The sequence below is a fragment of the Trichoderma citrinoviride genome, assembly GCF_003025115.1.
Source record: "Trichoderma citrinoviride strain TUCIM 6016 unplaced genomic scaffold BBK36scaffold_13, whole genome shotgun sequence".
Classification (NCBI taxonomy): domain Eukaryota; kingdom Fungi; phylum Ascomycota; class Sordariomycetes; order Hypocreales; family Hypocreaceae; genus Trichoderma; species Trichoderma citrinoviride.
This window is the reverse complement of record NW_020194721.1, coordinates 762246-789516: the sequence shown is the minus strand read 5'-3', so window position 1 is coordinate 789516 and position 27271 is coordinate 762246. Positions and strand designations below refer to the sequence as shown.

At 54.6% G+C, this 27271-nt stretch overlaps 7 protein-coding genes and 2 non-coding genes across 9 annotated transcripts; 3 read left to right on the top strand and 6 right to left on the bottom strand.

Annotated features, from left to right (window-relative positions):
* Positions 1–993: 993 nt before the first annotated feature.
* BBK36DRAFT_22764 (hypothetical protein) lies at positions 994–2199 on the bottom strand (the record flags this gene model as incomplete). The annotated part of the gene is made up of 5 exons (XM_024897949.1): positions 994–1449; positions 1743–1768; positions 1828–1890; positions 1920–2007; positions 2071–2199. The coding sequence occupies 5 exons, from the start codon at positions 2197–2199 to the stop codon at positions 994–996; spliced, it is 762 nt and encodes a 253-aa protein (XP_024746825.1).
* A 140-nt stretch (positions 2200–2339) lies between these two features.
* Positions 2340–3042, bottom strand: BBK36DRAFT_1182113 (hypothetical protein; the record flags this gene model as incomplete). The annotated part of the gene is made up of 2 exons (XM_024896294.1): positions 2340–2987; positions 3019–3042. The coding sequence occupies 2 exons, from the start codon at positions 3040–3042 to the stop codon at positions 2472–2474; spliced, it is 540 nt and encodes a 179-aa protein (XP_024746824.1). The 3' UTR covers positions 2340–2471.
* Positions 3043–3916: 874 nt separating this feature from the next.
* BBK36DRAFT_1182108 (hypothetical protein) lies at positions 3917–8492 on the top strand (the record flags this gene model as incomplete). The annotated part of the gene is made up of 1 exon (XM_024896293.1): positions 3917–8492. The coding sequence occupies exon 1, from the start codon at positions 3990–3992 to the stop codon at positions 8490–8492; it is 4503 nt and encodes a 1500-aa protein (XP_024746823.1). The 5' UTR covers positions 3917–3989.
* Positions 8493–9864: 1372 nt separating this feature from the next.
* On the bottom strand, positions 9865–11019 carry BBK36DRAFT_1171720 (hypothetical protein; the record flags this gene model as incomplete). Its single annotated transcript, XM_024895618.1, has 3 exons — positions 9865–10767; positions 10830–10863; positions 10934–11019. The coding sequence occupies 3 exons, from the start codon at positions 11017–11019 to the stop codon at positions 9865–9867; spliced, it is 1023 nt and encodes a 340-aa protein (XP_024746822.1).
* Positions 11020–12322: 1303 nt separating this feature from the next.
* BBK36DRAFT_1171719 (hypothetical protein) lies at positions 12323–15064 on the bottom strand (the record flags this gene model as incomplete). The annotated part of the gene is made up of 3 exons (XM_024895617.1): positions 12323–13589; positions 13671–13852; positions 14015–15064. The coding sequence occupies 3 exons, from the start codon at positions 15062–15064 to the stop codon at positions 12323–12325; spliced, it is 2499 nt and encodes an 832-aa protein (XP_024746821.1).
* A 740-nt stretch (positions 15065–15804) lies between these two features.
* On the bottom strand, positions 15805–16073 carry BBK36DRAFT_1136340 (hypothetical protein; the record flags this gene model as incomplete). The annotated part of the gene is made up of 1 exon (XM_024892947.1): positions 15805–16073. A coding segment is annotated over exon 1 (178 nt), but the record flags the coding sequence as incomplete, so codon positions are not given.
* Positions 16074–23605: 7532 nt separating this feature from the next.
* Positions 23606–25839, bottom strand: BBK36DRAFT_1126993 (kinase-like protein; the record flags this gene model as incomplete). Its single annotated transcript, XM_024891452.1, has 2 exons — positions 23606–24165; positions 24216–25839. The coding sequence occupies 2 exons, from the start codon at positions 25837–25839 to the stop codon at positions 23606–23608; spliced, it is 2184 nt and encodes a 727-aa protein (XP_024746819.1).
* A 1109-nt stretch (positions 25840–26948) lies between these two features.
* BBK36DRAFT_t162 lies at positions 26949–27027 on the top strand. Its single transcript has one exon. It is a non-coding gene; the product is annotated as a tRNA-Arg (tRNA).
* A 132-nt stretch (positions 27028–27159) lies between these two features.
* On the top strand, positions 27160–27239 carry BBK36DRAFT_t163. Its single transcript has one exon. It is a non-coding gene; the product is annotated as a tRNA-Arg (tRNA).
* Positions 27240–27271: the final 32 nt, after the last annotated feature.

Genomic DNA, 27271 nt, shown 5'->3' with positions numbered 1-27271 from the left:
GACTCGCCATTAACACGCAGTCGGTGACCGTGATGAACATGGCCAGCTCATACGCGTCGCCACTGGCCGTCCAGGCCATGGGTGCAGTTTTTCAGCTCCGTTGTGCACCCCGAGCTGTTGGGTCGAGCATACGGCCTCGAGGATGATTGACCCGACATCTGCCGCTTGCTTAGCGTTTGAAAAGAGGCGTACTACTGGGGAAGGAAGGGATTACCCGTTTGCTATTATTATCCTCCTGGCACCGCGTGGACAACATTTCGGATGGACTCCATTCCATCATTGGGCCATGATGGAGCGTATGTACTTCGTGTGCTGCCGGCCCTTGATCAGCAGATGGAAACAGAGGCTCATCCGGAATACCGAATACTGTAGTCTTCTGAGAGGATTATGTAGCCTGCCGGAATCAGCTGCTCAGATTATCAAAGACTCTCGTCAACGCTTTGCAATCTTGATTCCTCAAGTCGAGTCACAAAATAGCTGAGGCGTATTGTGTAATTAGCATGCCGGGGTGTAGTGCTTGTCGGCTTACTAGTGATTTTGGGGACGAGGCGTTCTGCTATGGGGGGAATCCTGGCAAGCAGGAGACGGAAAGCCTGGAGCAGAGCGATTGGCAGAAAATGCTGAAAATAGTAGCCAATGGTAGCGCAGAGACAGCCGCCATCTCATCTAATATGGACGAATCGTACCGTTTGTGCTGGAGGAGCACGGTCTTGTACCTGGTACGGGCCGTGCGTTCGAGGAGAAAGTGGACAGAGTGAGCCCCCCGAGCTGGACTGCCCGCTTAGAGTGACGGACCCCTGGCCATCTTTGCTTCCGCGGTGTGATAGTGGTGGTGCGTCAATTTGCGGTTGCGGCTGGCCTCCGGGATTATCTGTGGTGCAACAACGGTTTAATATGTTGATGTGTGACAATATCGGAAATGACGAGAGGGAAGGAAAATCTCTTCAGGCCTGCGAGCAGTGCTTCCCTTTCCGCCGAAGGGCTGGTCGAGCATCACGGAAAGATACCACCGGCAGGGCCACTAATGGTGATGTTCCGGAAGCAATAGTAGCGAGGAATCCCAGCAGCGCTCCGTAGCATCTGCTCATACATGTGTACTAGTAATGCTCCCCAGCCGGTTGCATGCAGATGGAAGATGCACCAGAGGCCCATGCAGGAGCATCTCCAAACCTTGGATAAGGGCCGACGTCTGCCCGTCCAGGCGTTCATCTGGAAAGCATTGGATACGGGCGTAGGATTCAGTGCTACCACCGCAATATCCAGGCTGATGCCCTCGTCCAGCTGGTGGTGGCTCTCTCGGGCAGCGGGATGATTGATGCCCGCGTGAGGTCGCAGAAGGGCGAGCATGCAAGTGTGTGCCCACTGCTCGCCAATTGACTGAAAGGATGCATCTCCCAGGTGCATATGTCTTGCATCACCTTTCAGACGTCGGGGTGGGTGAAGGACGCACTAGAGAGACAACTAGATTAGTAGGAAGACATGGCTATTATCACGAAATAGCAGGCCTAGACAGTCGGTGACTTGGCGCCCTGGCACCGGACATGGATATGGTGAGCATGTTAGGAAGAGACAAGATGGAGGCTGATGGATCTATGCGGGGCAGATTGACAATGAGGCTCGTTGACGGAGGACACTGGATGTGCAAGGCCAGGTGAAGGTTGGATATTGGACGTCGACAGTTGCAGGTCGATGCCTCAGGCTGTGTGTAGAGAGAGTGCGGAGTAATACTTGGGCCAATGTACCATCTCGCCCACTGGACGCTGACGAGCTACAGGCGGGGGAGTATCACCAGCAGCAGCAGCAGCAGCAGGCAGCATCTGCACATACGAGAACTCGAAGCTGCACACCCTCTTTGTTCCTCACCATCCATCTCTCCCACCCCTTCAGGCCCTGCCAGAAAAATTTGACACCCTACCTACGCTGTCCAGTAGGAGGAGATGGATAAGCTAACAACGCAGATCGTGCGGAAGTGCTGAGACATGCAGCCACCGCGTCTTCTGGATCGACCTGTCGGAGTCGACAGAAATGAGACATACATGGACAGGCAAGACATGTCTCAGACATGCATACAGCCTCTAGCAGACGACATCCGGTGGCCTCTTCCCAGGCTGGCCGTAAGCGGCCGGCGAAGCTCGGCTGGAGCAAGAGGAGAGAAGAAGGGGGGACGAGCAGACGGATGGACGGATAGACGAGTGCCATGTGGCCGCCAGCAAAGTCGCCTTCTCGACGTTGACGATGGCGATAATGCGATGATGATGATGATGATGACGATGACGATGTTGGCGGTGGCCCTTTGCCCTGGGCCGTGGTCAAAGCGACCTTCTGAACATGTGGCCATCTCTCTCTCTACTCCGCCTCACCAACGACCTGTCCATCTTCTTTGCTGCAAGCTGCAGAGCCCGCGAGGCCCAATTGCGCGCGACAGTTAGCCTGGGAGCCAATGAGTCCCTCGCACGCCGTGTCCCGTCGGCCTAGTCCTCGCCGCCTGGCGCCTCCAGGGACCACGGCAGCCTTTCATCTTCAACGGCGAGGCCAAGCGGAGACCGCAGACCCTCGGCCGCCCCACCGCTACTGGGGATTCTGGGATGCTTTGGATGCTTGGACTGCCAGGAACAGACGCCGTCGGCCAGGCCTTGTACCCAATCGCCGCCTCGCCCTGCCCGGCCTGGCGCTGGCGAGATGCCATAGGATGCGTGGATGCTACTACGGGGAGAGGACAAGGAGGGACAGGCCCACGGCCGCGTCTTCATGCGCGCATGGCGGCGCAGCTGCAGCTGCATCTGCAGTCGCAGCAGCGCAGTGCCACTGATCTCCCCAAGCTTCCGGGACCCCCCAGCACCCATGGACTGGCCATCGCACTGCCTCCGATCGGCCACATTTGACCGCCGCCCAAGGCCGTCGCCAGCAGTGTGCCATCGTGTGCTGCTTGCTGCTTCGGGCACCGTCAAAGCGTTGCTGGCCTGGCCTGCTGCTCTCCACAGGCACCACTCCCGGGCCTGGGTGTGTTCAACCACTCACGACGCTCCATCCGGAGGCCTTCATCGCCTAAAGAGGCATCACACCCACAGCGATGCCAATGATCGAGTCTACAAAGGCTGCTTTCCCATCCGCTCCCAGCAGCCTCACCCGCCTGGTTTCCCCGCCCTCTGAGTCTTCTCTATAGCGACTCTCGTTGGTTTGTCCTCAGCGTCGACCTGAACCCTACCGCCGGACCTGGTTTTGCCACTCCACTCCTCCTCGTGCCTCTTTGCCACGCCTGTACCTGTACTCGCAAACGGGACCAATCGATCCCCAGCTGGCGAAATCCTTTCCAAGCTCGACATCACCCCTGTCGCCCGCCCCAAGCCAAAGTGCCCTTCTGGCCCGGCACAGTCAAATTTACCTACTCGCAAGCGCCCTCAGCAACACTAAGCTACTCCGTGCCTAGCTCAGCTTATTCCCGTCTCGGGCTGCATCCCCACTGCGCCGGTCCTCTGAGTCTGCCGGTTTCTTTTATACTATCGGCACTCCATCGTTACATTGTTCCCTTTCCTCACAGAATAATTTCTTTTTGTCCTCTTCGCTTATCCTTGAAAGAACCACTCTTCTTTGCTCTCTTGAAGGCCTTGGCGGAAGGTTCTCTTTCTGCTTTGAAGCTGTTTGACCAGAAACCCTCGTAACCTGCCTTCTGTTGCCGGATCTGGTGTGCCAGCAGCTGTACTAACAACGACTCGACGCCCAAGAAGACAGAGAAAAGTGAGGCTTCGACCAGGCCCTGGGTCAGTGAGGAGGTAAGGAGGCTCTTTTCAACGAATCAATGCGTTGATTTTACCCGAATTACCTGTGCTCTTCTCCGGCCTCACCTTACTATGTGTTAGTTACGTTGCATTTGCTGACATGAAGGCAAGACAAGCTTTGACTCGAATAACACCTTGGACGAAGCATGCCTCTCTCTACATTGTAAGAGGCATGTTCGGAACACGACAAATATCCCACGAGGTTGGAACAGTATGGCATCCCCCAAGGTGGGATATGGGTTACCGGCCAGGCCTTCAGATGGCCTTCGACGACGACCCGAAGACTCGAGGTTGTTGAGTGGCATTCCGAAGTCCACCTCCCGGACGACCGAAAGAGAGACGGAAGTACCAAAATTGGTAAAGAAAGAGTCATCACAACCCCGTGTGGCCAGCCGAGTTCCTCTCCCATCGTCAGCACGCCGCCCCTCTCCCTCTACTACACAGCAATCTGGCCCCAAGGCAATCCCAGACCGGCATTCAAAATCATGGGGCTCGGCAACGAGCTCTTCTGGTTATTCACGGTCCCATACGCAAACAGAATCGGGATCTTCCTCTTCCAGTCGGTCATTTGACAGTAGCACAAGGCTGGGACAGAATGTGCCGAGACGGACGAAGCCCTCTCCATCGCCCGAGGCAGGCAGCCTGCTCAATGGCGCTCCTAATCTGGGTTCGAACTCTTCAAGGCACCAATCGCAAGGTAGCGTGGATTCGGCACTCGGTATCCAATTTGATCGAGGTATCACAGCAAGCCCAAGCGCCATTCAGAGGGAGGAGCCGGCGGAGGTCTCAAAGGCTGTTGGCCAGTCTCCCGTCATTTACCCCGAGCTGGATCGCTACCGTCATCATGACCGAGCACGCAGTACTTCGAATAGACCGGCTATAGATATGCCTTACCGCTTGGCTACTCACGATCTTCCTCCACCAACGCCTGGGAGCTTGCTCTTCTCAGCCAACAGCAGCCAAGTCAGCGCCATCAGTGGCAGTCCCTCAACGAGGTTCTCTACGTCGCCGGGTCCGGGACCGTATAGCCGAGACACCACGCCAACTTCGATATCGTCACAGTCTCCCGGCCTTATTGCCCCTAGCAGGGCATTCCCTATGAACAAGTTTCGGCAGCACAGCCCCGCTTTCACTCGCCCGCCTGTTACTCGACGAAGAACTGGAAGCATATCGAATGAGGTGGACTCCATCAGCGTTGATCCCCATGGCTTGGCTGCGGTTCGAGAATCTCTGACATCTTCATCGTCAAGTTCTACTGTCAAGGGTAGTGTCATAAACCCAAAGAAGGAAAGGAGAGGCGGAAAGAGCCTCGCAGCGCCGCCGCCAAGCCCTCCTCCGCGGAAGTCTTCGCAGTCTTCGCAGAAACCCTTCATCAGTGAAGACGAGGATGAGCTTTCTCCCAGACAGAAACGTCAGCCGGGGAGCCAACCCATGGCGGTCTCGTCCCCGCCGAGGTCTGGTCTTCCTCTCCGCAACTATCAATCACCATCACCGCAGGCTATGCCGCCGCGCCGACCCAGCCGAGATGGCACATCCGACCTCAAGTCCCAGCTGTTTACTCCCATTCCAGTCATCCAGAGTAGCCTGGCACTCCGAGCCAACTTCGAGAGACGCGATAGCGAGGCGACAATCCCTCCTCCTTCCCAAACCATAGGGCTACAGTCTAACAAGAGTGCATCGACATCAAACTTACCCACAGCCGAGCAACCCGCCACATCATCCAAACTGGCGGGCCGGAGGAAGCTTAGCATCTCTGGTCCAGTTCGAGCAAGCGGTACGCCATCGCCCACTGTCAAAGCTTCTTCTGGCTCTCGTTTTCCCTTCTTTGGGCGCAAAAAGGCTGCCTCAGAGAGCACGGCCAACGACAAGGACAAGAAGGAGAAACAGAAAGTGTCCCGAAAGGGCCCGGCAGCTGGGACAGGCCATGAAGGTTACGGGCGACTGGGCGCTATTCGACGGCGAAGCGGGATTGTCGCGGCTCCGCAAGTATCCAACGAGAGCCTTGCCAGTGGTGACTCCTTCCTGGCTGACCGCATCAACCCTGTCATTATCGCTGGAGGAGCTATCGTCGAAAATCGGAACGCCAGCGCAGAGCTTATCAGGTCAGAGAGCAACCTGAGCTTGACGACAGACGACCGTCCGAGCATTGATTCGATTGCAAACTCAACCACGTCTTCTGCGCCAAGAGGTGTGTCGGGACCGAGTCTCTGGCCGTCAGCCATCCCTCGCGAACGGAATCAGATGCCGAGTGCTCGAAGACCATCAGACAGCTCTGACACTGGAGGCGCGCCTATACAATCTACTCTGGCGTATAGACGATCGGTTCAGCGATTGAAGTCGTTCCCGGACGACCCTCTGCAGCTGCCACGGCCAATCAACACAAGCGGGGTGATCACATCTCCCCTGACGAGCTTTGATACCAGCATCATGTCTGATGAGTCCTCTCTGTTCAATCTGCAGCAACTGCCTTCTCAAGACCTCATCAACAATAATCATCCAGCGCCCAAGAAGCTCAAGAAGAAGCCTCGATCTCCGAGAAAGTGGAACTTCTTCAGCAGATCCAACAACCAGCCCAAGTCAGAAAAAGCAAGTGAGCCAGTAGCCGTTACTGTCCAGCCTGTGGAGAAGAAGCCGGTGGCCTTTTACACCATCATGGACTCACCTGAGCAAGGGGTTGCCGAACCCGACCTCAAGGAGATTCTGCGCGAGGCCGACGCTTACGCACGCTCACCTGCCAACGTGGATACCCCTGAGGTGCAGGCAGAAGAAGCTCATGCGGTCAATGGATCAAGCTTGCAGCCTCAGTCAAACATCCTACCAGAGCCTCTCTCACCAGTCCAAGACCCTTATCCTGCATTGATTGAGCCAGCCTTTCCTCAAATGGAGGGGATACCTCCACCGGCAGTAACGCTGAGCTCTGGAAGGCCCAGCCGCTTGGCCCAGGTCGGAAGAATACCCCAGGTGGTGAGCAACCGTCCGGCAAGGCCGTCTCCGCGCAGCTTCTCTCGGCCTTTCGTCGCGAACCAGCAGCTTTCTCTGCATATACCCCAGACGCACGGCGTAGGCTTGAACCCCAGGGTGCCGAACTTTTCAAAACCGGCCACTCCAGTTCCCGATGCAAGCGGTGGCGACGGCTCAACAACAGACGCGGGCACCGAATTCTCATTCTTCAGTGAGCCCAGGTCTCATATTACCCCCAAGGATACAGCCACACAAGAGTTCCTTGCCTTTTCTCCTCGCAAGAATTCTGACTGTACCACCAGCTCGACTGAGTCCTGCGTCTCATACAACTATGCAGAGGCGACGGCTATCATTCCCAAGCCTGGCGACCCGCCTGTCGATGATGAAGTCTGGGATGAATATGATGATCTCCTTGGAGAGGAAACTGTGAAAGAACGACAGTCGACGACGTCTTCCAGGGGTATTCCGTTTCATCTTGAAAACTACCACCTGAAGCTCGCAAAAGAGAAGGCTCTCGAATCTCCCACGCTTGTCACTGATGGCCGTAAGCTGTCAACCATTTCAGATGCCCCGACAGCTTCCACGACCTTTAGTGCCGATATGACAGAGAGAATTCGAAAGGCCTTTCAGCCCCATCCCAGCCCTACGGTGCCATCTCCCGTGCCGGAGGTCCCTGAGCAGAAAGATGGCGGACATTCAAGGAAGCCCAGCGCCACTGAAAGCATGCGCCACAGTATCACCTCTATCCGCAAATCTACGCAATCAGGCTCGTCCACCTCTTCCGGAGAATGGACGCCCCTTGCTCAAGTCAATCTCCGGGTGGGTTCCATGACCGTCTCGAAGTGGCTTTCCTTTGGTCAAGTCCTCTTCAGCGACATTCGGCATTTGCTGGTGAAGGGTATAGAGTCCCCCGAGCGCCCATCAGTTCTGGTCATCGACGGGCTTGGCAACGACGATTGGTCGTTTTATGCCGCGGAAACATACTCCACAGCCGACTTCTTCAACCTCTCCCCTCGAGCCCCCCTGCCCACCGACGTCGAGAGCTCGGCATCTCGCTACCCTTTGGGTCCACCGAACCACCATCAGGTGCAATATCTTTCCCAGCTCGACGAGTTTCCCTTTCCTACGCATACCTTCAACTGTGTCGTCTACCGATTTCCCGCTGCTGCCCCGGAGTCGCACTATCAGAATGTCCTTTCCGAAGCCCGTCGTGTGCTCAAGCCGGGTGGATACCTTGAACTTTCCATTCTCGACGTCGACCTAAACAATATGGGCAATCGCGGGCGTCGGACCATTCGTCAACTCAAGGAACGCATTCACGAGTCCTCGCCAGAGACCAACTTGGCGTCTACTGCTGACTTGATCGTTCGACTCCTGGGCAAGAGTGGCTTTTCGACAATCAAGGCTGCTCGCGTCGGTGTTCCCGTTGCAAGCTCCATCACTTCCTCTGATGACAACTCGCAAAGCCACGGTTTGGCCGAGAACAAGAAGAAGAGGTCATCTAAGAATCAGCCCAGCTTGGCCGAAATGATGCGAGATCACAGCCCAAACGCAGATGAAGGCATCACCAACATGGTCTCCCGGGTCGGTCGCTGGTGGTATTCTCGGTGCTACGAGAACGCAACCAGTCATTCTTCTGGAAAGAACAGCATCTGGAACGACAAAGCCTTGCTTAGGGAATGCGAGGAACTGGGCACTAGCCTCAAACTGATGGTTTGCTGTGCTCGTGCGCCTGAGGGGATCAACGCTGTCTAAGCATATGCTGCCACATCTTTTCATTTGCACCCTAGAATTGTTTTCCTCATCTGCAGCTTTTGTTTTGCTTTCATATTTCACCTTTCTCTGTATCTTCCCACTGGCGACTGGAAGCATGACACAAGAGAAGAAAAACTCAAGAATGGAAGACATGGCGCAAGCCATCCTCAAGACTGGATCTTTAACGAGCATGATTCGACCATTCCATTTTCTGCTCTTCCTTTTATCGTCCTTATGCTTGACCTTTCTATCTTCACTATTCGACAACATCCGAAGGGTTGGATCTTTAATAGCGCAAACCCGAGATTTCTTCCTCCCTTCAACAGATGAGCAGCGAGCAGCACATTTGTAATGACTGTCACGCCTTCATAGCGCGCGTTGGATTTCTTTCTCGGATTTTGTTTTTATTTTTCCTTGTTCTCTCTCACCTTCGCTTTCATCATCTTTTCATTTCTAAATTGCCGACCGCCGGCCGGAGGATTCAGTTGCCGGATAAACGAAATTGCTTTACTCTGCGAGATCTCTTTCTCATCCCTATTGGCTTTGGGGGTTCACATTAATGGAGCGTGGCTCGCTCTTCAAGGGGGCTGAAGCAAAAACGCAATGGCTGGCCGACGCAGGACCGCAGATGCCCCCTTTGGAAGTTAATATCCTCTCGATACTCTACCTGAGGTTTGTATCAAGAAGGACGAGCGCAGGAGGAGGACGATTGACCTTGGCAAAAGGGGTGACGGGAAGTTGGTCTTTTTCATTTGAACGAATGCGATTATGACGACTATGACGAATCTTATGAATATTTCTTCTTTTTGTTTCCTTTTCTTGTTTGCTTCGCAGCTTTGGAGCGTTGTATATAGAGATACCCGCCATCAATTGGTAGATTATGGGGCAGAGAGAATGTTCATTGGCAGGTACCTTGAGAAAAGAAATTGCAATCAAGAGAGGCATTTTGGCTTGATATTTTCTTCCGTATGATCGAATTTGTGAACTATATAGAGAGTGGAATGAACTGAGTAGGGTTTCCTCTATCGTTGATACTCGATCTGGGCTACGTTGATTGACGATTTGATAGAAGACGGCTTGGTTGTCTCGGCAGGAATAGCTAGTTGTGCATGATTAAGCTTTTGAGATGAACTACCTTTACATCTAATGTTAGTAGTGGGAGAGAGAATCTTCATCCATCTACATGTATCAATTCTCTCCCTGTGTACCAGACTTACATACGTCTTTGTTTCGCGAAACTTGTCAAGCTTTGCCAGTATATCTACCCAAAGCAGATGCTTATCGAGCTAGGTTCCCATGGACTGTAATAAAGGTGTACAAGGAAATGCTCCATACGATTATTTAGGGTTATAGCTCTTAGTAGACATCGGCTTCACTCCTGAACCTCCGTTTCTTCCGCAGGAGCTTCCTGCACCGGCATCTCCGAAACCGGCCATCGCCGCAATACAGCCACAAACCCTCCGCCGGCAACACGTTCCCCTACCCGCGGCCGCATCACCTGCACCGGCTTCTGATTGCCCCCCTCGCCTTGCTCGGCCCTCGGCACGACCATCTTGACGTCCCAGTGTCGGCCTCCGGAACTGTCGTGGACGCCGCCGTCGGAGGCGGTGGTGGAGTAGAGCTCGATGACTTTTTCCATGCGCACGGGCTGCTTCGTCTCGTTGGACCAAGCTTGGAAATCGGCAATCTGGCTGATGGACGGCTTGAAGAGGATGAGCAAGCCGTTGGGATGCAGGGCTTCGATTACCCGCTCGGCGTTTTCGTGAGCGGAAGGGAGGTCGAGGATGGCGCGGGAGAGGAAAGGCTGTCCGCCGGTCTGCTCAAGCCGTCGGCTGAGATAGTCATCCACGGAGCCGACGTGGAAGTCGACGGAAGGCAGGTACTGCGCGCGGCGAAAGTTCCGGACCAGCTTATACGCGGCGCGGGCATGCTTCGAGTTGCGATCGAGGGTATGCAGGACGGCACGGCGGGAGGACGCATACTCGTCTAGAGAAGCCTGCTCCTCGGGGGAGATGTCGAGGCAGCCTCTTGAAGTGGCAAAGTCATAGCGAGGTTTAAAGGGTGAAGAGACGAGGATTTGCCTGAGGGCAGCTGGTAGAGGCGGGTTTGCGGCGTGCAAGGCGCGGGCGATGTGGAGAGTGAGGCTGCCCATGCCGGTGCCTGCCTCGAAGATCTCAAAAGGGGGAGCTTGATCTTCTCCTTCTTCGTCTTCTCCGGGACGGGAGGGGTTGAGGTCCAGGAGAGACACAATGGTGTTGGCGTCGTTGGGGTAGATCTGCGACTTGTTTTAGAACCAACTTCCACATCTAACTTTGCGTTATCAGGTTTACAACTCACTGGTGTGGCAAGACGCTCGCTGTTGATGATGTAGCTTGCAAGAGAGGGTTCATGCAAAACGACGGAATTGCCGGCGCTGTCCCGAACAATGTCGAGGATGCGACGGCCGATGAGGTCTCTGCCGGAAATGGAAGCGCCGTATGAGAGCTTCACGCGGGACTCTGGCTTCAGGGGAGCGGAGAGGTGCCATTTTGCGTGTTTGGCGCCGTGTTGGCGCAGGAATAGGACATCGTGCTCTGTCGTCGGAAGAAAGGGTTGGCTGTCTAAGTCTATATTCTTTCTTGGGAGGTGCTCGACTGGGGCTGCAGAGACTTACCTTTGATGGTGCGGTTGGAAGAGTAGAGGCGGCAGCTGAGTTTATTGGTGCCATTCTTTAGTTGCTGGACATGTCTGGAGCTCGATTGGCTGCAAAGTAGTGGCATTGTTGGTAGACTATGTCTTATATATGCTTGAGAGAGAGAAGAACGTCTGGTGGTAGTGGTTTTATGAGATCACCCGAAATGATTTTGCGCCGGTGATACCTCGGAGCGCGTTATGGTGGTTGAGCTGCGTGCGATAAGGCACAGAACCCGACGCCATATTGAACCATTGCCAGCAAACGATACCTGCAGATGAAGTTCAATGCCAGTGTGAGGCTATTCACAGCTGTCTTGGGCAGATCAAGCATATGATGTCATCATGTCTTTATTCATTACCAGTTGAAGTTTTTATACTAACGGCAAGTCAAGTCGAAAAAAGAAGGCGCGATGAGAAAATCAGGGTGCTCCCGCTCCTTCCCAGAAGGACGGGTCTGGTCTACCAAGTACACCGTCTGCATGACAATTGACAAGTGCCTCGTCCGTTCCTGCCATCCAAACTCCGGCCTGCCTTCGCCTTCCCGATAAAGCAGAGAATGCTCGATAAAGGTAGTTTTTTTCTGCTCAAGTCCCATCAACTCCTCGTTCGCCCTGTAACAACAAAAGTCTGGCCACCAGCTTCTCTCAAAACATCGCGTCCGGCCTCTCCCTCGTGCATCTCCAGAATCATCAAAACAAAGCAAAAGCAAGACATCGCGAATCAGCGCAAAAACTGGAGCAAAAACAACGGATACTATTATACACGGATGACAACGCATCCAAGGGGGGGAAAGACCTCCAAAACGCCGGCTCGAGAGTGCAACAACTTGCGTGGATAAAATTCAAGGAAATCGACTAGTCAGCGTCGGCGAGATGAGAAAGGAAAAGTCCGCGATGGCGGAAGATGAGTGTCAAGTGTCCAAAACTCCAAGCTCGATGTGAGATGGCAAACAGGACGTAACCGAAAAATTGTCGCTAAGTATAGGCGCCGCGATCCTCTTGATGCTGGGTATTAACCGCCCGCTAGACTCCGTGGGAATCTCGACAAAATATTGCTCGCTGAAACGCTTCACAAGGAAACGAAAGACAGGGTATCGTGATACCTGATGTCTGCGCCAGTCGGGTTTGCAGACATATCCACAGTTCGGAGGCGATTCGCTAGATGAAGCCCCATGATCGACTCGTCGAACCCATCTGAAGAGCTGCTGCCCAGGCATTCTGCGTTTCTGGAGCATGCTCGGTCGTGTGGAAGTCCTCTTCGAAGTAGGGGTTGATTCTGACTCCCACATGCTCCTCGAATATGGTCACGAGTGTCTCGTACCGCCTTCGGCATCTCTTTGTCCACGGATCGACCTTGAGCGGGCTGTGGTAGCAGTAACTATTCGGACGGGAATCGCGCATTGCAAACATGGTGTTCATGTTCCGCAGCAGATTCCAGTAATCATTTGCGGCTTGCTTCGCGGCATCCGACTGAGGAGATGCCGCATACACCAGCAGCAGTATGGCGTACCGGATGGAAACCACTTCGACGCTGGAATGTCCATGTCTTTGTTCGAGCTGTCTCTGTAGTACACGAAGCTCAACAACTAACTTCTCCAGCCTTTCTGGGTTCACCTGGCTGTAGAAAAGCGCAAGATCGGCCCATGTGCGAGCCACATACGGATGCTTGCGGCCATAGATGGCCTCGAGCTCCTCTGCAATGGTCGAGATACTGGTCCACAAGAGCTCGGACAAAGTCTGCGCTCCGTGCTTCTGTTGCACTTCATACAGACAAGTGAAGATTTGTCGAAGGGGATGGGTCCGCTCCAGATTGGTTGTCGAATACGCCGCTAGGTATTTGCAGAGCGCCGTCATCATGCCGGGATCGCGATTGATCATGCCCAGAATTAGCTCCATGATACCTTGTGGCGAGAGCTTCCTTAGGTCCAGCTCGAGCTGTTTGAAGGCCCGCATCAAGTAATCGCCGCCTTGGTCCGCGTCGCGAGCTTCGAAATAAAAGTTGGCCTCGAGCAGGAGCTCACTCGATCCAGCCCCCCAAACCATGGTTGACGGCCAGCCAATCTGCGTCTCAGTCTCCATCTCGAATTGTCGACAGTGCAGAAATGCTTTGCGCATGTTTCCAACGACTACCTCCTGCGCGCGAAGCAGGTCGGGTGATCGAAGTGCCGGAGGTGGTGTCGGCGTTCTACATCGGATATGCGCTGGAAGGTCGGCGGGTAGTTCGAAATCAACGAGGTCGTACTCCGTCACTCCTTTCCGTTTCAGATAGGTACCCAAGTTCACGACCCTGCCGTTTCGGACGAACTCGGAAACTTTGCCCTCGGCATCGCGCTGGAACTTCATCGACAACAGCCGCTTTACTTCTTCCTCCGTGTTGTTTTTCACGAAACCCCATTGAGAAAATCTCGTCTTGTACATCTTTGGCCTGAGAAAGGGGTTAGACAAGCTTCAAAAAGAACAAGAAAGACGAATGATGGAGCAGAAGCAAATTCGATCCCCAACTCACGTTGCTTGAAACCCATATTGTTCAGCCATGACGCTCATGACTTCTTTCAAGGGTTTTCTCTCCTCGAGATAGAGGGTTCGGATGGTGGATTTATATTGCTCCCAGGCCTCTGCAGGAACCTGTTCCCGTGACGGCCTAGTACCTGCCTGGGCACGAAGAGAAATCGAATCCCGCCGTTGTGCCTAGATGAGCGCGTTAGTACATCCTGCCGTAAAAAGCCCTCTCGGTTTAGCGGTATTGCTCACAACAGTAGGTGTGGATGAAGAAGACGGTTCGGAGGGGCGAGGCGGTTTGGGAGGAGGAGACATTGGTCCTGGAGTGGAAGCAACGGCTGGTGTCGGCGCCAGTGCCGGTGTTGGTATTGGCGCTTGCACAGGTGCTGCTGGTGTCTGCGCCGAGGGTTGTGATTGTGCGAGGATGGGTTTTCGAGGAGGCAATCGAGGCCTTGGAGGTTTTGCTGGAGCCTTCCCTTTGGCCGCCTTGGCGCTGGGGTTGAATTCCAAGATGAACTGGTTACCTGTGTTGACCACCGGTTTTGGCGTCGTCGGTACGGGAGGTCTGAAATAACCGCCAAAGTTGTTGGCCGGGTTGGTGATTTGTGAGGGTTCGGGTTTAGGTGTCATTGAGGGAGGAGGTCGCCATATTTCGAATCCAGGCGTACCAGGCACTCCAGGAGCGGCCATGGGACTGGCCATCATGGGCGCCGACGCCATTGGTGTCGACACCATCGGGCTGTTTACGCGGGCAGAACTCATAAAGCCATCCATGCTTCCAAACGGCGTACCAATACCGGGACTATGCACCTGCTGAGTGTCATGAAAGCTGCCATAGCTTATACTGCCGGAGCGGCCCATGTTGGTGATGATTGAGGTGGGCGTCGGGGGCGAATGCACACCGAGCGAGCCATATTGAGATTCACCTGGGCTAGCAACGGGACTCGATATCCTATGCGTATGGGCTACAGAGTTTAGACTGCCAAATTGCGACGACATTGAAGGACTGTGGCCCATGTGGTGCGGTTCATGCGGCTGGTTATTGATGGGCCGCGGAGGCAATGGCGGGACATAACCTTTATTCTCAAAATGCGCGACCAGGCGGCCAACCCCTCCCCCTCCCTGAGGCGAACCAAGGTTGTCCAGTTCGACATTTTCCACCGGCGACATGGCCACTCCGTCGCCGTGGTGGTGAAAGGTCGTATCGATCTCGGGCGTCCAGTCCATTACCGATGCGGTGGAATAGGCCCGTCCGGTTCTCTGAATAGGCTGCGGAGGCATCGCCGGCGGAGGCGACGACACATTGCCCAGGCCATACCTGTCCCAGGCCTGGTTGACAAACCCGAACGGATCATCGTCGAAGCCAGGCGCGTGAGGCTTTTCCGGCGGTTGATGGAACATGTCAACGTGCCCACGCACCGAGCAGACAGAGCAGTGGTGCTCAGTCCGCCGGCTGTCTGTCTGTCAGTAACTGACGGACCTGGGCAAGTCGTGGGACTCGGCTGGAATTATCAGTCTCCAGCGCGGTGATTCATCACTCTTTGAGAGTGGCGAGCGTGCTTGCTCCAGTCAAACGAGGGTCGTGTATGGGAGGCGGGCAAAGGTGCCCATATTCGCCCGGTGTAGAGGGATAGTAAAGAGAGGAGGGAATCACAGTGGCGGAGAGGCCTACAAGAAACGCGCGCAGCACGAAGTAACAGGCACGGGCTGGTTGGCTGGCTGGCTGGCTGGCTGGCTGGCTGGCTAGGGGCAGATATCCGTATCGTTCCCCAGATATCGCCTGATGTGGGAAAACGCCTTGATAGGGCAACCGCCGTTGTGTGGTTTGGACAGACAACAAGAGCAGCACCAAAAGCAACAGCAGCAGCGTGGGAGGAAACCAAGCCAAGCCACGCAGCGCAAGAGAGAGCGTGCAAAAGTTCCCTCGTCTAGAGTGCCAAGAAGGGAAATCCCATGTGCCGTCTTTCGAGAAGGGTCAATTTAGAAGGCCCCCGCTGAGATAAGAGAGCGAGAGATGCTCAAATAGAGGCTGGCCCAGGACGGAGTCGTTCTGGCCGAGTCCTGGTGTACTACGGGTTAGTACAAAGTACCTACTTCTACGAGTCCTGATGCCGCTGCCGCTAGCACGATGGGGATTCAGACGACGGGACAGCCTAGGCACGAGAGCAGGTGGAGAGAGTGGGGGCTAGCAGACAAGAGACAGCAGCATGGTGAGCCAGAGGTGGGATGGGAGGGGATGTAACCTAATGCAGGCTGGTGGCTAACGAATATTGCAACAGCGATGGCGAAGCAAATAATCAGGCCGGGGAAACAAGTAGGGCTGCCGGCCATTGAGCTGGAGTAGCCAGGGGGGTCGGCGTGTGAATGCCAACCATCGGCCAGAAAAAGAAGGTGATATGAACGCAAGCCACCACTCGCCCAGGCCGCATCGCCCAATGGCAGCGCTCTGATACCAACCCCCTGGTGCCGTACGCTCAAGGACACTGTGCTGGGACCGATCGATGATGGCATTTTGCCTACATGGACGCAGTGCCTCGAGCCAACGACGTCTTTCAGGTTGCACAGCTCCCCGACAGTGACCGTCGTTGGGTGGTTCCAGAAGGATTCGGCACCCTGTGTGGCTTTGGTTCTGTCGTGCGTAAACGAAGCCAAAAAGCACGCTTGGTGAGGGATATGCGAGCCACTCAGGCCAGGGCCGAAAAAGAAGGCGCCACAAGATTCAACCACCACCACGACGATTTGCACCGGCACAACCGACAGCCTCGGACGCCGTTACCAGTTCCAAAGGAGTGACCGAGCCAGCCAGCGGGCGGGAAGGATTAGGGCTTCCACGAAATTCCGTCAGGGTCTCTCATTCGACACATGCTCTCTCTGATCCTCAACACGAACTATCTGCGTGTACATATGTATTATTGCCTGCTTGCAAGATACGAAACAGAGGACGTACTGGGTGCCTGTGGCTGTCAACTCCAGGCCCTGAGTCTCGAATTCCGTACGCTAACTAATATAGTACCACTCCGCAAACCCTTCTGGGCAAAACAGGATGAGCGACGGACGACATGTGGGAGAGCGCCAGCAAGCAGGTTCTGTACAGTATATACGGAGGTGGCGCACCTATTTGAGTATTTGACGACATCAACAGCCCTTCGTTCGGCCGACTTCTAGGAACTGACGTTGGCAATCTCCCTTTGTTGGCGGCAATGCGGTCGCCTCGCGATGGAGAGATCAACTCCCAGCCTGTTGCAAATCCGTCGGATGGCGTCCTTCCTTTGTCCGTGCGTGATACCATGGGCGGTGGGCGTGACCAAGCGCTGGAGCCGGGCCGACGATGTCTTGTCTTCAAGCACCCTGTAGCATGATTGCTGCTTGTGCGCTGCGGAACGAGGACTGACAAAGACGGATCGCAGCCAGGGAACAGGCTGGGGGAGGACGTGGGAGACAGCTTTGTGGGGCGCAACGCGATTCAGCAGCGTGGGTGGCACGAAGAAGTCGACACTTTGGACCGAGAGAAGCACAAGCACAAACACGGAGCGCGGCGCAACATGTCGCTGGCGCCTTCGGCCACCGCCGTGGGTCGAGAGAGGAGCCTATCGAGGGTCTGGGGCTGACCCGCGCCGAGACCTTGGTGTCAGCAGCTTCTGCAAGACTAGCAGGGGTTGGTTGGAGTCGAGATGCAACCTTGAATCCGCTTCGCTGGGCACTGTGCTTGCTCTTTGTGGGTGGCATCTCACGAGATCTCAAATCACCAGCGCTCTATGCGAAGTATTACAGGTATGACTCCCGCGCCTGTTGCAATCCGCCCGCGGCCGTGGTATAAAAGAAGCTTATCGTCGATAAGCACGCTTGGAATCCCGCGTCATATACGGAGCAGAGCCCGTCGTCGCCTGTCTTGTCTGCGGCAGTGTTAGCAATGGCGAGGCTGTATCTTCAGTGCCCGCCGTCCGCTTTGCCCACTTGGGGCAGAGCCTGTCCTGGCCAAGGGAACCCGACCCGCTATCAACGAGGGCAAAATGGCTTGCGGCAAAAAGAGAGAAGGGGAGGATGGAAATTTGCGTGCAATTTCAGAGTACGGAGTGCATGTCACCTCCTCTGTTGGCGTTATCTCTGCTGGCGGCGTCGGCGGCCACCTAGCGCAAGAGCCCCAGCTGTTTACGCCATTTTCGAATTTTTCTTCTTTTTCTGCTTCGGCGGCCCCCGTGCAGAGCGCTGAGGGCGAGGCGAAAATCTTGCGGCAGCGAAATTCCAAATCAGCTAGGCCAGCATGATGCCAATATCTTCCGAACGGGGACGGTTTCCAAATCACATGCTACTGACTGCTCATTTCATATGCAAAGCATGGACTCTTTCATGCGACATCTTTGGCGTTGAAGAGGTGAGCCCAGCCAGTGCTGCGAGGAGTATGCAGTACTGTACCTCCAGAGCCGGTACCCTGCCCACTTCCACATGGCGGAGAAATACCTGTGCCTGGGTAACTTGCCATGGAGCGCGAGATCTCTCTCGTACTTGTGCCCCGGTGCCTCGTTTATCATTTTCCCGGCCGACCGTTCAACATTACAGACCGAGCCTCATCCGCGGCGCTGCTGCTGATGGGGCTCACTCAAAGACGATGAGTTCGTCTGAGCAGTGCAAGCTTATCACTCGGCGACGAATGACGACAGACTCTGCAGATTTCTCACGCTTCAAGGCAGAGAGGGCAGGGCATCATTCAAAGTGGGCAGTTCGGAGTGCCTGTCCATACACGGGAGGTTCAGCAGAGTGGCATGGGCAGTGCGACGAATTGCGAGCAGGTCGCATGCAATTCATGGCTGATTTCCGAGGCATGCAACGCTCCTGGCCCGGCCTGCCACTTATTACTTGCTGCTAGTGCCTCGTACCGTCAGCCGAGTTGGCCAGGGCCGTTCCAGGTCGAGACCAATGACGTTGGATGGTGGGCATACGACCAGCAATGCTCAAGTGGTGGCTTGTTTTAGCATTACCAATCGCATGGCCTTGACTGGGTGCCAGGATGGGATCCCGATTCGAACGGGGGAGGCGCTCTTAAGTTCGGGAGGAAGCCGCATGCATCACGTTCCCCTGAAAAGCCATCCCGGCTGTGAGGGACAACGCTCGACCATCGCGTCCCAAGTTCTAACACGCAGCAAGCGTTCTCTTTCTCGGCAGCGCTGGAGGGACGACCCTGGGGATGGGGACCAAGCCGGAACACTGCCGAATTACTACATAAAAGGAGCGCGTGCTAATCGTGCCCAAGAGGCCAATATTGATGCGGGGACTGACAAGCGGAGCTCAGAGTTGCCGCCGACTGCTGGAACCCTGCCGAGATGCCCTTGGAACGATCCACCTGCTACTTCTCCAGCGCGCCCGTGCGAGCTGCGATTCCAGCTCCCTCTTCCTGTGCTGTGCTCCGTTGTGGACGGAATAACCAGCCAAGATTTGTCCGGATCATCGAGACCCGTCGAAACAGCCACTGGGAGTCGGGGGAGGCACTCGCTGCGATTCTCGAGGCAGAATGTGCCCCTTGCTCGTGACTAGACAGATGTCTGACGCACCTTGACGTTCAGCCCGCCAGCTCGAAGCCGAGGCTCATCAGTGGCAGTGGCTTGCAGGAAAAGACTTCTCTCGGGGACGGCTCGGCTTCGAGCTGTGCCAGCCAGCCCCGAGCGTGCGCCTAACCCAGAACTCACTGTATGGAGCGCTCCGACGTCTGCCAGCACCGCTACCCGCAACGACCTACTACTCCAACATCAAGATCTCCAAATATCGAGCCTACAACATATGGTTGCGTCGTATCTAGGCCTCATTCATATAAGCCCATGGCCAAGATGTCGGGGTTCAATTTCCATTAGTAGTGATTTTCCGGAGAGGCCCTCCAGAGTGGACATTTCCCCAGGAAATGCCATGCCATCAGACGGCAGACAGTGCATGCTGCTTCCCGACGATAGCCGCCGGTCCGCTGTGGCGGTATCTGGGGACTTGAACGACCTCCTTTTCCGGGGTAAGGCTGGCCAGCCTCGTCGAGATGGGACGAATCGGTTCGCTCCTTTGGTTCTGCAGGATGGACGAAGGATAGTGCCAAGAAGAAGCGAGCGTGGGAGGCAGAGGGACTATTGTCGGTGCCGCGAACTTTGTCCTTGATATGCAGAGTGAGTTGAGCCTGAAGTCGTCTACCCAGCAAACGTGCGGAGACGGAAGCATGCCACTGCTCGACATGAATGCCGCTTCGAATTGCATCTGTTCACAAGCAGAGCCTCTCGATTCTGGGATGACAGCTGGTGGCCTTGGAGAAGAGTCTATGTCTTTTTTTATCCTTCGCCTTCTGGCTTGCCATGTTGTACAGCAGAGTGCCCGCGCTCCGCGTTTGCATCGTTGTGAGATCCGGGAACGACGAGCGCTTACAGTGTGAGCGAATGTTACGCCATCGAGTTTGAATGACATGCTTTGCAGATCTAGAATGACCAGGGGCGTCATGTGCTACGCAACGACGACGAACCAGACCTCATAGAGGCGGGAAAGCTCCAAGCTGAAGCAAAGACATTTCGCCCACCATGGCACTTGTCTCAGTCCCGGAAGGGAAGCTTCCGGACGCCTTGTCCCATATGCTCTCGATTCCTTGTTTGCCAGCACGGCTTCAAAGGTGCCTACATGCATGTTTGAGTCCGGGAGAAGCAGCCTCCTTCTCGAGGAATCACATGCCCCTGAGCAAAGTCCTCGGCAGGATTTACTGCTCCCCTGCAACGACGCCCAGTGTGCTGTGCCACACATCTGTTTGCTGCTCAGCCCTGTGTCTCTGGCCGCTCTCTGCGGCCCCAGCGTCCAGTCACCGTATGCCGGCATATTCATATGCGCTGTCGTGGGTCTTTGGACGGGGTACCGTAGTACAGACTTGCAGTCAAAGTTCTGAGTTTGACTCTTTGCTTGCCGTATAGCCGCGAGCTCAGCTTGCAGCGGGTAAGGGTGGGAGTTGCGAAAGGTCCAGAAGAGGGTCTACCGCTCAGCTGAAAAGAAGGGCCTGCACTTACATACGACACTCATTTCAACATGACACAGCAGAACCGCGCACGGTCTTCCAAAGGTCGTCGCGAGTGGAAACAGTAGGGAGGCATAGACGCGTTAGTTTCGCCATCTTTACGGGCTACTATCTCGTACATGCCAACACAGCCTCCTTTGTCTAAGAACTGGTTCGAGCCTGTCTAGCCTTGTTGTATCTTATTCTGTACAAGGATGAGACAGCGGCTTGCGGTGGAAAAGGCGGATGGGCCCCCTCCATAGAAAGGGCGAATCACTATGCTTGTTAGGCTTTTTCAGGGTGGTGACACGGTGGCGAAGTGCGAGGCTCTGTCGATGACTTGCACGCTTTGCATGGACTTCTGTGAGCCGTGCTATACGTGAATAAGGGGGGGATTGGTGTTGTGAAGATGCCGACTTAGGAGTTGAGTTGAGCTTGGCAGATGATGATGTGGATGAGCCGACATGGGAAAATAATGGAAACGGCGTCCGAGATATAAAAAAGATATGTTGTGCTTGAAGCTCGTTTTGGGCCCAAAGAGGATTAGGCCTGCTACTTGAAGTCCTCTCTCTCTTCTTGCAGTAGACTTGGCTGGAGAGAGTTGCCGTAGAACTACGAATGCGAAAACACTTGCAATAGGCTTTCAACGGGGAGCCTCCAAAGTTCAGCTGGAAACGGGTGTCATAATTAGGAGTATCGCCATTTGAAGGAGATGAACGCGTGAAGGGAACATTGAACTCTTCCAGGACATGTCGCCGGTGGAAAAGACGTAACTGGCACTACTCCATCTCTGAGAGACACCGACAGTCTTGCCAGCTTTGTAAAGTGACAACCCGGCAAGAATCGATGGAAGGAATCAAGGCAACGCCGTTGTATAAATGCTCAATGATGGGACTTATTGGTGGACTAATACGTTTGCTTTTCGCAAAGTTCAGTTCCAATATACGGGCGTGGTTTTCAACGAATGATATAACAAGGACGAAGCGACGAAACGAAAAGAGGAAGCGAGCAAAAGTAGATAAAGTTGCGGGTGGAAGAAAGTGCCAACCCAAGAAACAGAAACCATGTAAGCTATGCCCCCAGTGTAATACTGCAAGTTTTTCAACAAACATACAACGGGAAACTCGATTCTTCTGTTGAGTTTTTTTTCAGGGGGATGGCGGATATGTGTTTCTTTTTCTCCCTTAATTGTTGGGCAAGTTTTGCTTGTGGCGATGAGTTTAGGTCTTGAAGAAATGACATGGAAGGTTTCTTTATGTGGGAAGGTTGTTGCAGACGTTTAAGAAGAGGAACTAGAAAGCTCCTGAATGGGCTTTGCATGCGTTGCGGGAAGAAGCAGAAGAAGAAGAAGAAGAAGAAGGGAGGGGGGTTCTTGGCAAACTTTTAAAGAAAAGCTTCCCTCAGACGAAGGGTTTTGTGTAAATATGTTATTCTGTCTGTGAGGCAGGTTAAGGTATTCGGCGAATGGCAAACCGCGTTCTTCGTTTCAAATGAGAGGGGGGTTTTCTTGGGTTTCTTTTGTCTATTTCAGGGGGACGAAACTGTATCTTATATGAGGGTAATATGAAAGCAGAAGTTGCCTCTTCCCATTTGAAGTACAAGATACACACGCATTTTACAGACAGACAGATATGTATAGATTATGTAGGTAGAGACCGGGCCCTTGACCATCTGATCTACGACAACACACAGAGAGGCATATATATAGAGTTATATAAGGTATAGGCACCTCAAAATGATCTACACTATCCTCTCCAACAAGCGTACTGTGTCCTTTTCCAGAGACAAATCCATCTTTTTTCGCCCTTCAAAACACAAAAAGCACTGGAAAAGCATAAACCCGCAAGAAGACCTCTCCTCACGCAAAAAAACGAAGATTAATATGTATAGACTATGCGTCATATAAACCCAAACATCACGCTACCAATTGTTTCCGCCTTTCTACCCAACACAATCATTATACACAATGCCCATCCTTTCTGTATAGAAACCGGGTGGTGTGGTTTTCTTATTCCTCGCGGAAACGTGTTTCCCACATGTTGTTAGCATCGAGACGCAAACTAGATACTTTAGAGCAAAGAGGCATTCATTCACCGTTCGGACTATCAAAGCAGACATGTCCAAGTTGAAAACGCACAACGTCAAGCTTCTCAAAGCACAAGCAAATAGAAACTCAATTAACTATCCTACAACTCTAATAATTACCCTACCAAAAGCCAAAACAAAACAGCAAAAGTGAACCCGGCTACCGAATGTCCACCCCCATGATCCATTTACGCATACGCATGACAATTACCAGACCCCCTCCTCCTCCTTCTTCTACTGATATAATGAAGAAAAGAAAAACTATTGATACAGAACAGTCTACCTACCAGACCCCCTTAATCAAGGCAGATTGCCAGAGCGACAAAGCTGACACGTCACATTTATTGTCAAAGCAAGGTTCCGAAATACATATAGAAAAGGAAAGAGGCAAAGAAAAGCAAATCCTGATCCCAAGCCAAAGAAAACACACCCAACTCTGCCGGATGATCTCCAAGTCGCTCCCTTTCCTCCCCTTACAGACGCAAGGGTCTCTTGCGAATCTGAACCATCTTGCTCTACCTGCAAAGAGCTCCGGGTGTGTCTTCATGCAATACATCTTTTCGCCCTCTACCGCCCTATAACTCCTGGTTGTACGGGCTTTCTGTCCATTTTCCGTGTTGAGATAGCAAGAACGCGTGAAATTGAATGCTGGCGCCAGTATAGTCCTGATGCCAGAAGAAAAAAGGAAAAGTTGATGATGAAGCGAGGAAAAAAAAAAGGCTGATGTGAGCCGTCGAGCCCAAAAGCATCAAACATGCCGTGACAAGATCACCAAAGTGTTGTCTGATTGGGCGCTGTCTGCTCAAAGAAAGCAACACGTTCCATAACGGTGAAAGCACAGGGAGCTGTGTCGCTCACACTTCGGCTCCTTCAACCTCCTCCCTGAAACGGATGCCGCCTTCGACAGAGATGGCATCTCGCACCCAAGGCGTGGCCGACACTTGCGGCAGTGTCCATCGACTTCGAGCACGCTTAAGGAGGCCTTCCGTGATGTGCATAGCGTCGAGCAGGCCCTTCTCCTTGAAGCGTGCTTCATTCGCTTCGTGGTCGCCGTCGTCGCCTCCGTACTCGATCCAACGCCATTCACCTCTCGCAATCCGGTGACTCTTTCGACTACGCATTCTATGAGAGTCGTTCATCCCCGGAGGAGGATCAAATGGAAGTCGAGATTCGAGGAGGGCGTAGAGAAGCACACCCAGCGACCACGCGTCAGTGGCACGGCCGTCGTAGGGTTGGCCCATGATGACTTCGGGAGCAGCATAATCCTCCGATCCGCAGCGTGTCTCAAGCTTCTCGTCTTCGGCTATCCGCCTGGACAAGCCCAGATCCGCCAACGCAGTGACTGAATACGGATATGTGGCCCAGTTGATGGATGGATCGGCAAGTTCGCTGGGAGTGAGATGGACAAGGACGTCTAGTGTGCGTGTTAGCAAGATTTGTTCATCTGCTGTGCCAAATACTTACTCTCAAGCTTAATGTCACGATGAACAATCATCTGCTCATGGAGATACTTTACAGCACCAACCAGCTCGGCAAATATGCGTCTCAGTAAAGGCGGCGTCAACAGCTTTCGGTGGGCTGTGGCCACATCAAACAAGTCTCCTCCAGGGCAGTACGTCAGAACAAGGATTGCTCTGGTAGGCTCAATGTTCCACGCCTTGAGGTTGACCAGGCTGGGATGATGGATGCTCTGCATGATTTCGAGCTCGCGTTTGAGACTCATCTCCACCCGCTCTTCGCTGGCTCCTCCTTGAGGACCATGCTCGCACACCTTGATGGCGACCAACGTCTTTCGGTCAAGCGGGGGATCGGCAGAAGTCTGCTTGGGCTGATCCATCTGACTGGTAGCCAATACGACTCTGCTGAACGTGCCTTGGCCCACAGTTCGCACGGAGCGCCAGCGCCTCCGTTTCCGATCATGGCGGTCGAAGGCCTCAAAGTACTCATACTGCGACGTCGAGGCGGCTTCGGCCGAGTCTCTCGAGCTCTCACTAGGAGGAGGCGTCGGCGGCTTCGCAACGCTGGGAGACAGGCCGCGCGACTCTGCCAGGTTCTGTTCCCTCTTCATCTGGGGGCGTTGGACCTCGGGCTTGGCGTGCGGGCCAGACACGGAGACGATCCTCTTAGGAATGGCGGCCGGATCTGGCTTGTATTCGCTGAAGCTTCGGTTCCTCGTATGTGGTATTTGGGGTTGCTGCGCTTGCTGAGAAGGTTTCGGTAGAGGCTGGTTAGCCTCGTCATGCTCGGCCAGGCTCGCATATGCTTTGCGTCTCGAGGAAGGTGCCGTCGTGTTGGGGCCCTTGGTTACCCCTACCGGCGCCCCCATGGCTGGCAAGTCTTCTCCGACGCTGCTCAGCAAACTGCGGTGCTGAGGCGGCGATACGGAGCCTGCCAACCTCCTCCATGGTCCAGGCGACTCTCCCGACAGAAGGGGGCTCGGTAAGGGCGTCACGTCTCCCATGGCGGCGATCATAGGACTCGAGATAACACTATTTGTGCCGCTGGCAGATCCAATTGACTGCGCAAGGGCAGCCTTGAGACTAGGGGTTCGCGTCAACAGGCGAATACTGCTGGAAGACGACTTGTGATTCAGAGGCGTGGGGATGCGAATGGGTGAGAGGCTCGTGTAACCAGTCGGAGACTCGCGATGGTAGGCGGAAGGGGAAGTTATGGAGGAAGAAGGTGCAACGTTGGTGGAGATGCGGAGGGACGAGTAGGCATCGCCGCGAGAGGCGCCAGTGTCTACCGGACTTCTGTCGTGAATAGCAGCAGCATCTTCAGAAGGAGCAGACTGGACTGGAGGCGACGGAGCGATGGTTGTTGACTGAAAGCTGACAAAGGGCGGAGGATTGCAGCCGGCAGAGGAGGAGGAAGAGGCGGAGGAGGCGGAGGAGAAGGCTGCCAAGGCTAGTTGGCCATCTGGAACAAATGCCGGCGCGTTGCGTTGGGGGTAGGGCCGGATGTCAGACTCGGAATGACAGCTGGAACTCGGGGTCAGGTTGACGTTGTCAGAGCTGGCCGTGGAGTCGGCATTGGAGCCGCGGTCGTGAGAGATGGAGGACGGCGGAAAGGACGAAGCGTTGCTCATGGCTGACTGAAAGCCTGTCCAACATGAGCATCAGCATCCATCAAATGCGACTCAGAGCAGGCAGGGCATCCCCAGGGCTGCTCACGTACGGCTGACGGTTGCGAGCCGCGTCGGTCAAGGTCAATGTCGCCTGGAGCCGCGGATTCGACGGGTGCAAGAGGCGAGGAACGGCCGGCTTCGGGCGGGACAGCGACAGGGCGAGGACGAGGCACGCGGTGCGGCCAAGGCAAGGCGAGGCGGCAGCAGGGCGTCGCGAGGGAGAGAGAGGTCGCGAGGTGAGGGGTTTGGCAGGGCAGGACAAGAAGAGCGGCGGCGCTCTGCTATGGCGGTGACATCTAGGCTTCGACGCGGTGCCTCTGCGGGCGGTGGAATGCGGCGGCAGACGGGAGAGCTGCGAGTGAGGCGTTGAGGCTTCTGGCGAGTCGAGACGGTCGTTGTCGCGAAGAGTCAACGAAGCTGGAACGACGTTGGCTTGGGTCCGATCCAGCGTCGACGTTCCGGGTACAAGCGAGGCGCATGACATGCCTGCGGGTCTGCTCCCTGTTCATGTACAGAAGCGTGTAGCAGGTACAACCGCCGGCCGGGCGTCTCCACCGCAGCCATAGGGCGAGCGCCAGCAGAGGCTACAGGGCTTGAGGGCGCTGCAGGGCCGGCGCTAGCCCGAAGCGGAGCGGGCGGTACGTTACATAAAGTACTGGACTGGATTGTGCGAGCGAGTGCTTGCAACCACAGGGCCCACGGCTGATGGGGATTGTTTGATTTCAGCTGGAACCATTACTACTGTTTCGCAGCATCTTGTGAGGCATCATGTACTGCACTCAAGATGTATCGGAACGGCGTCAATCAGGCATCATGCAAAGCATCCCATCACCGAGCACATGTGATTCAGCATCATCGGCTTATCGCCATTGTCGCTGCAGCAGTCGGGCGCATAACGTCATCCGCCCAGCCAGAGCCACAACGTGCATCGGCTCTGGCGAACAAGTGGACTCGTCGAAAAGCGGGGCATGCAACCTGCTGGGCCACTCAGAGCTTCAGCAGCTGCCGGGATCCGTCCTTGTCTGTTCTATGAGTGGCTTTAGCGTCTCAACTCCACGTGACAAGATCCCGGCCGTGTGGCTCAATGGCAGAGCGTCTGACTACGATAAGTACATCAGGAGGTTGCAGGTTCGACCCCTGTCTCGGTCAAAGATATCGTCACCGTCCAACTTGCGTTGGATGTTCTTTTTTCGCTTTCGGGACCTCTTTTTTTTGCCTTTGTGGATTCCGGCGGCGAAAGTTCTTGGAGCAATTGGCTTGGCCCTTCAGCCACAGTTCAATGGCCGTGTGGCTCAATGGCAGAGCGTCTGACTACGATTAAGTATATCAGGAGGTTGCAGGTTCGACCCCTGTCTCGGTCACGAGATCGATTCCCAATTCTACTGAAGCGGGA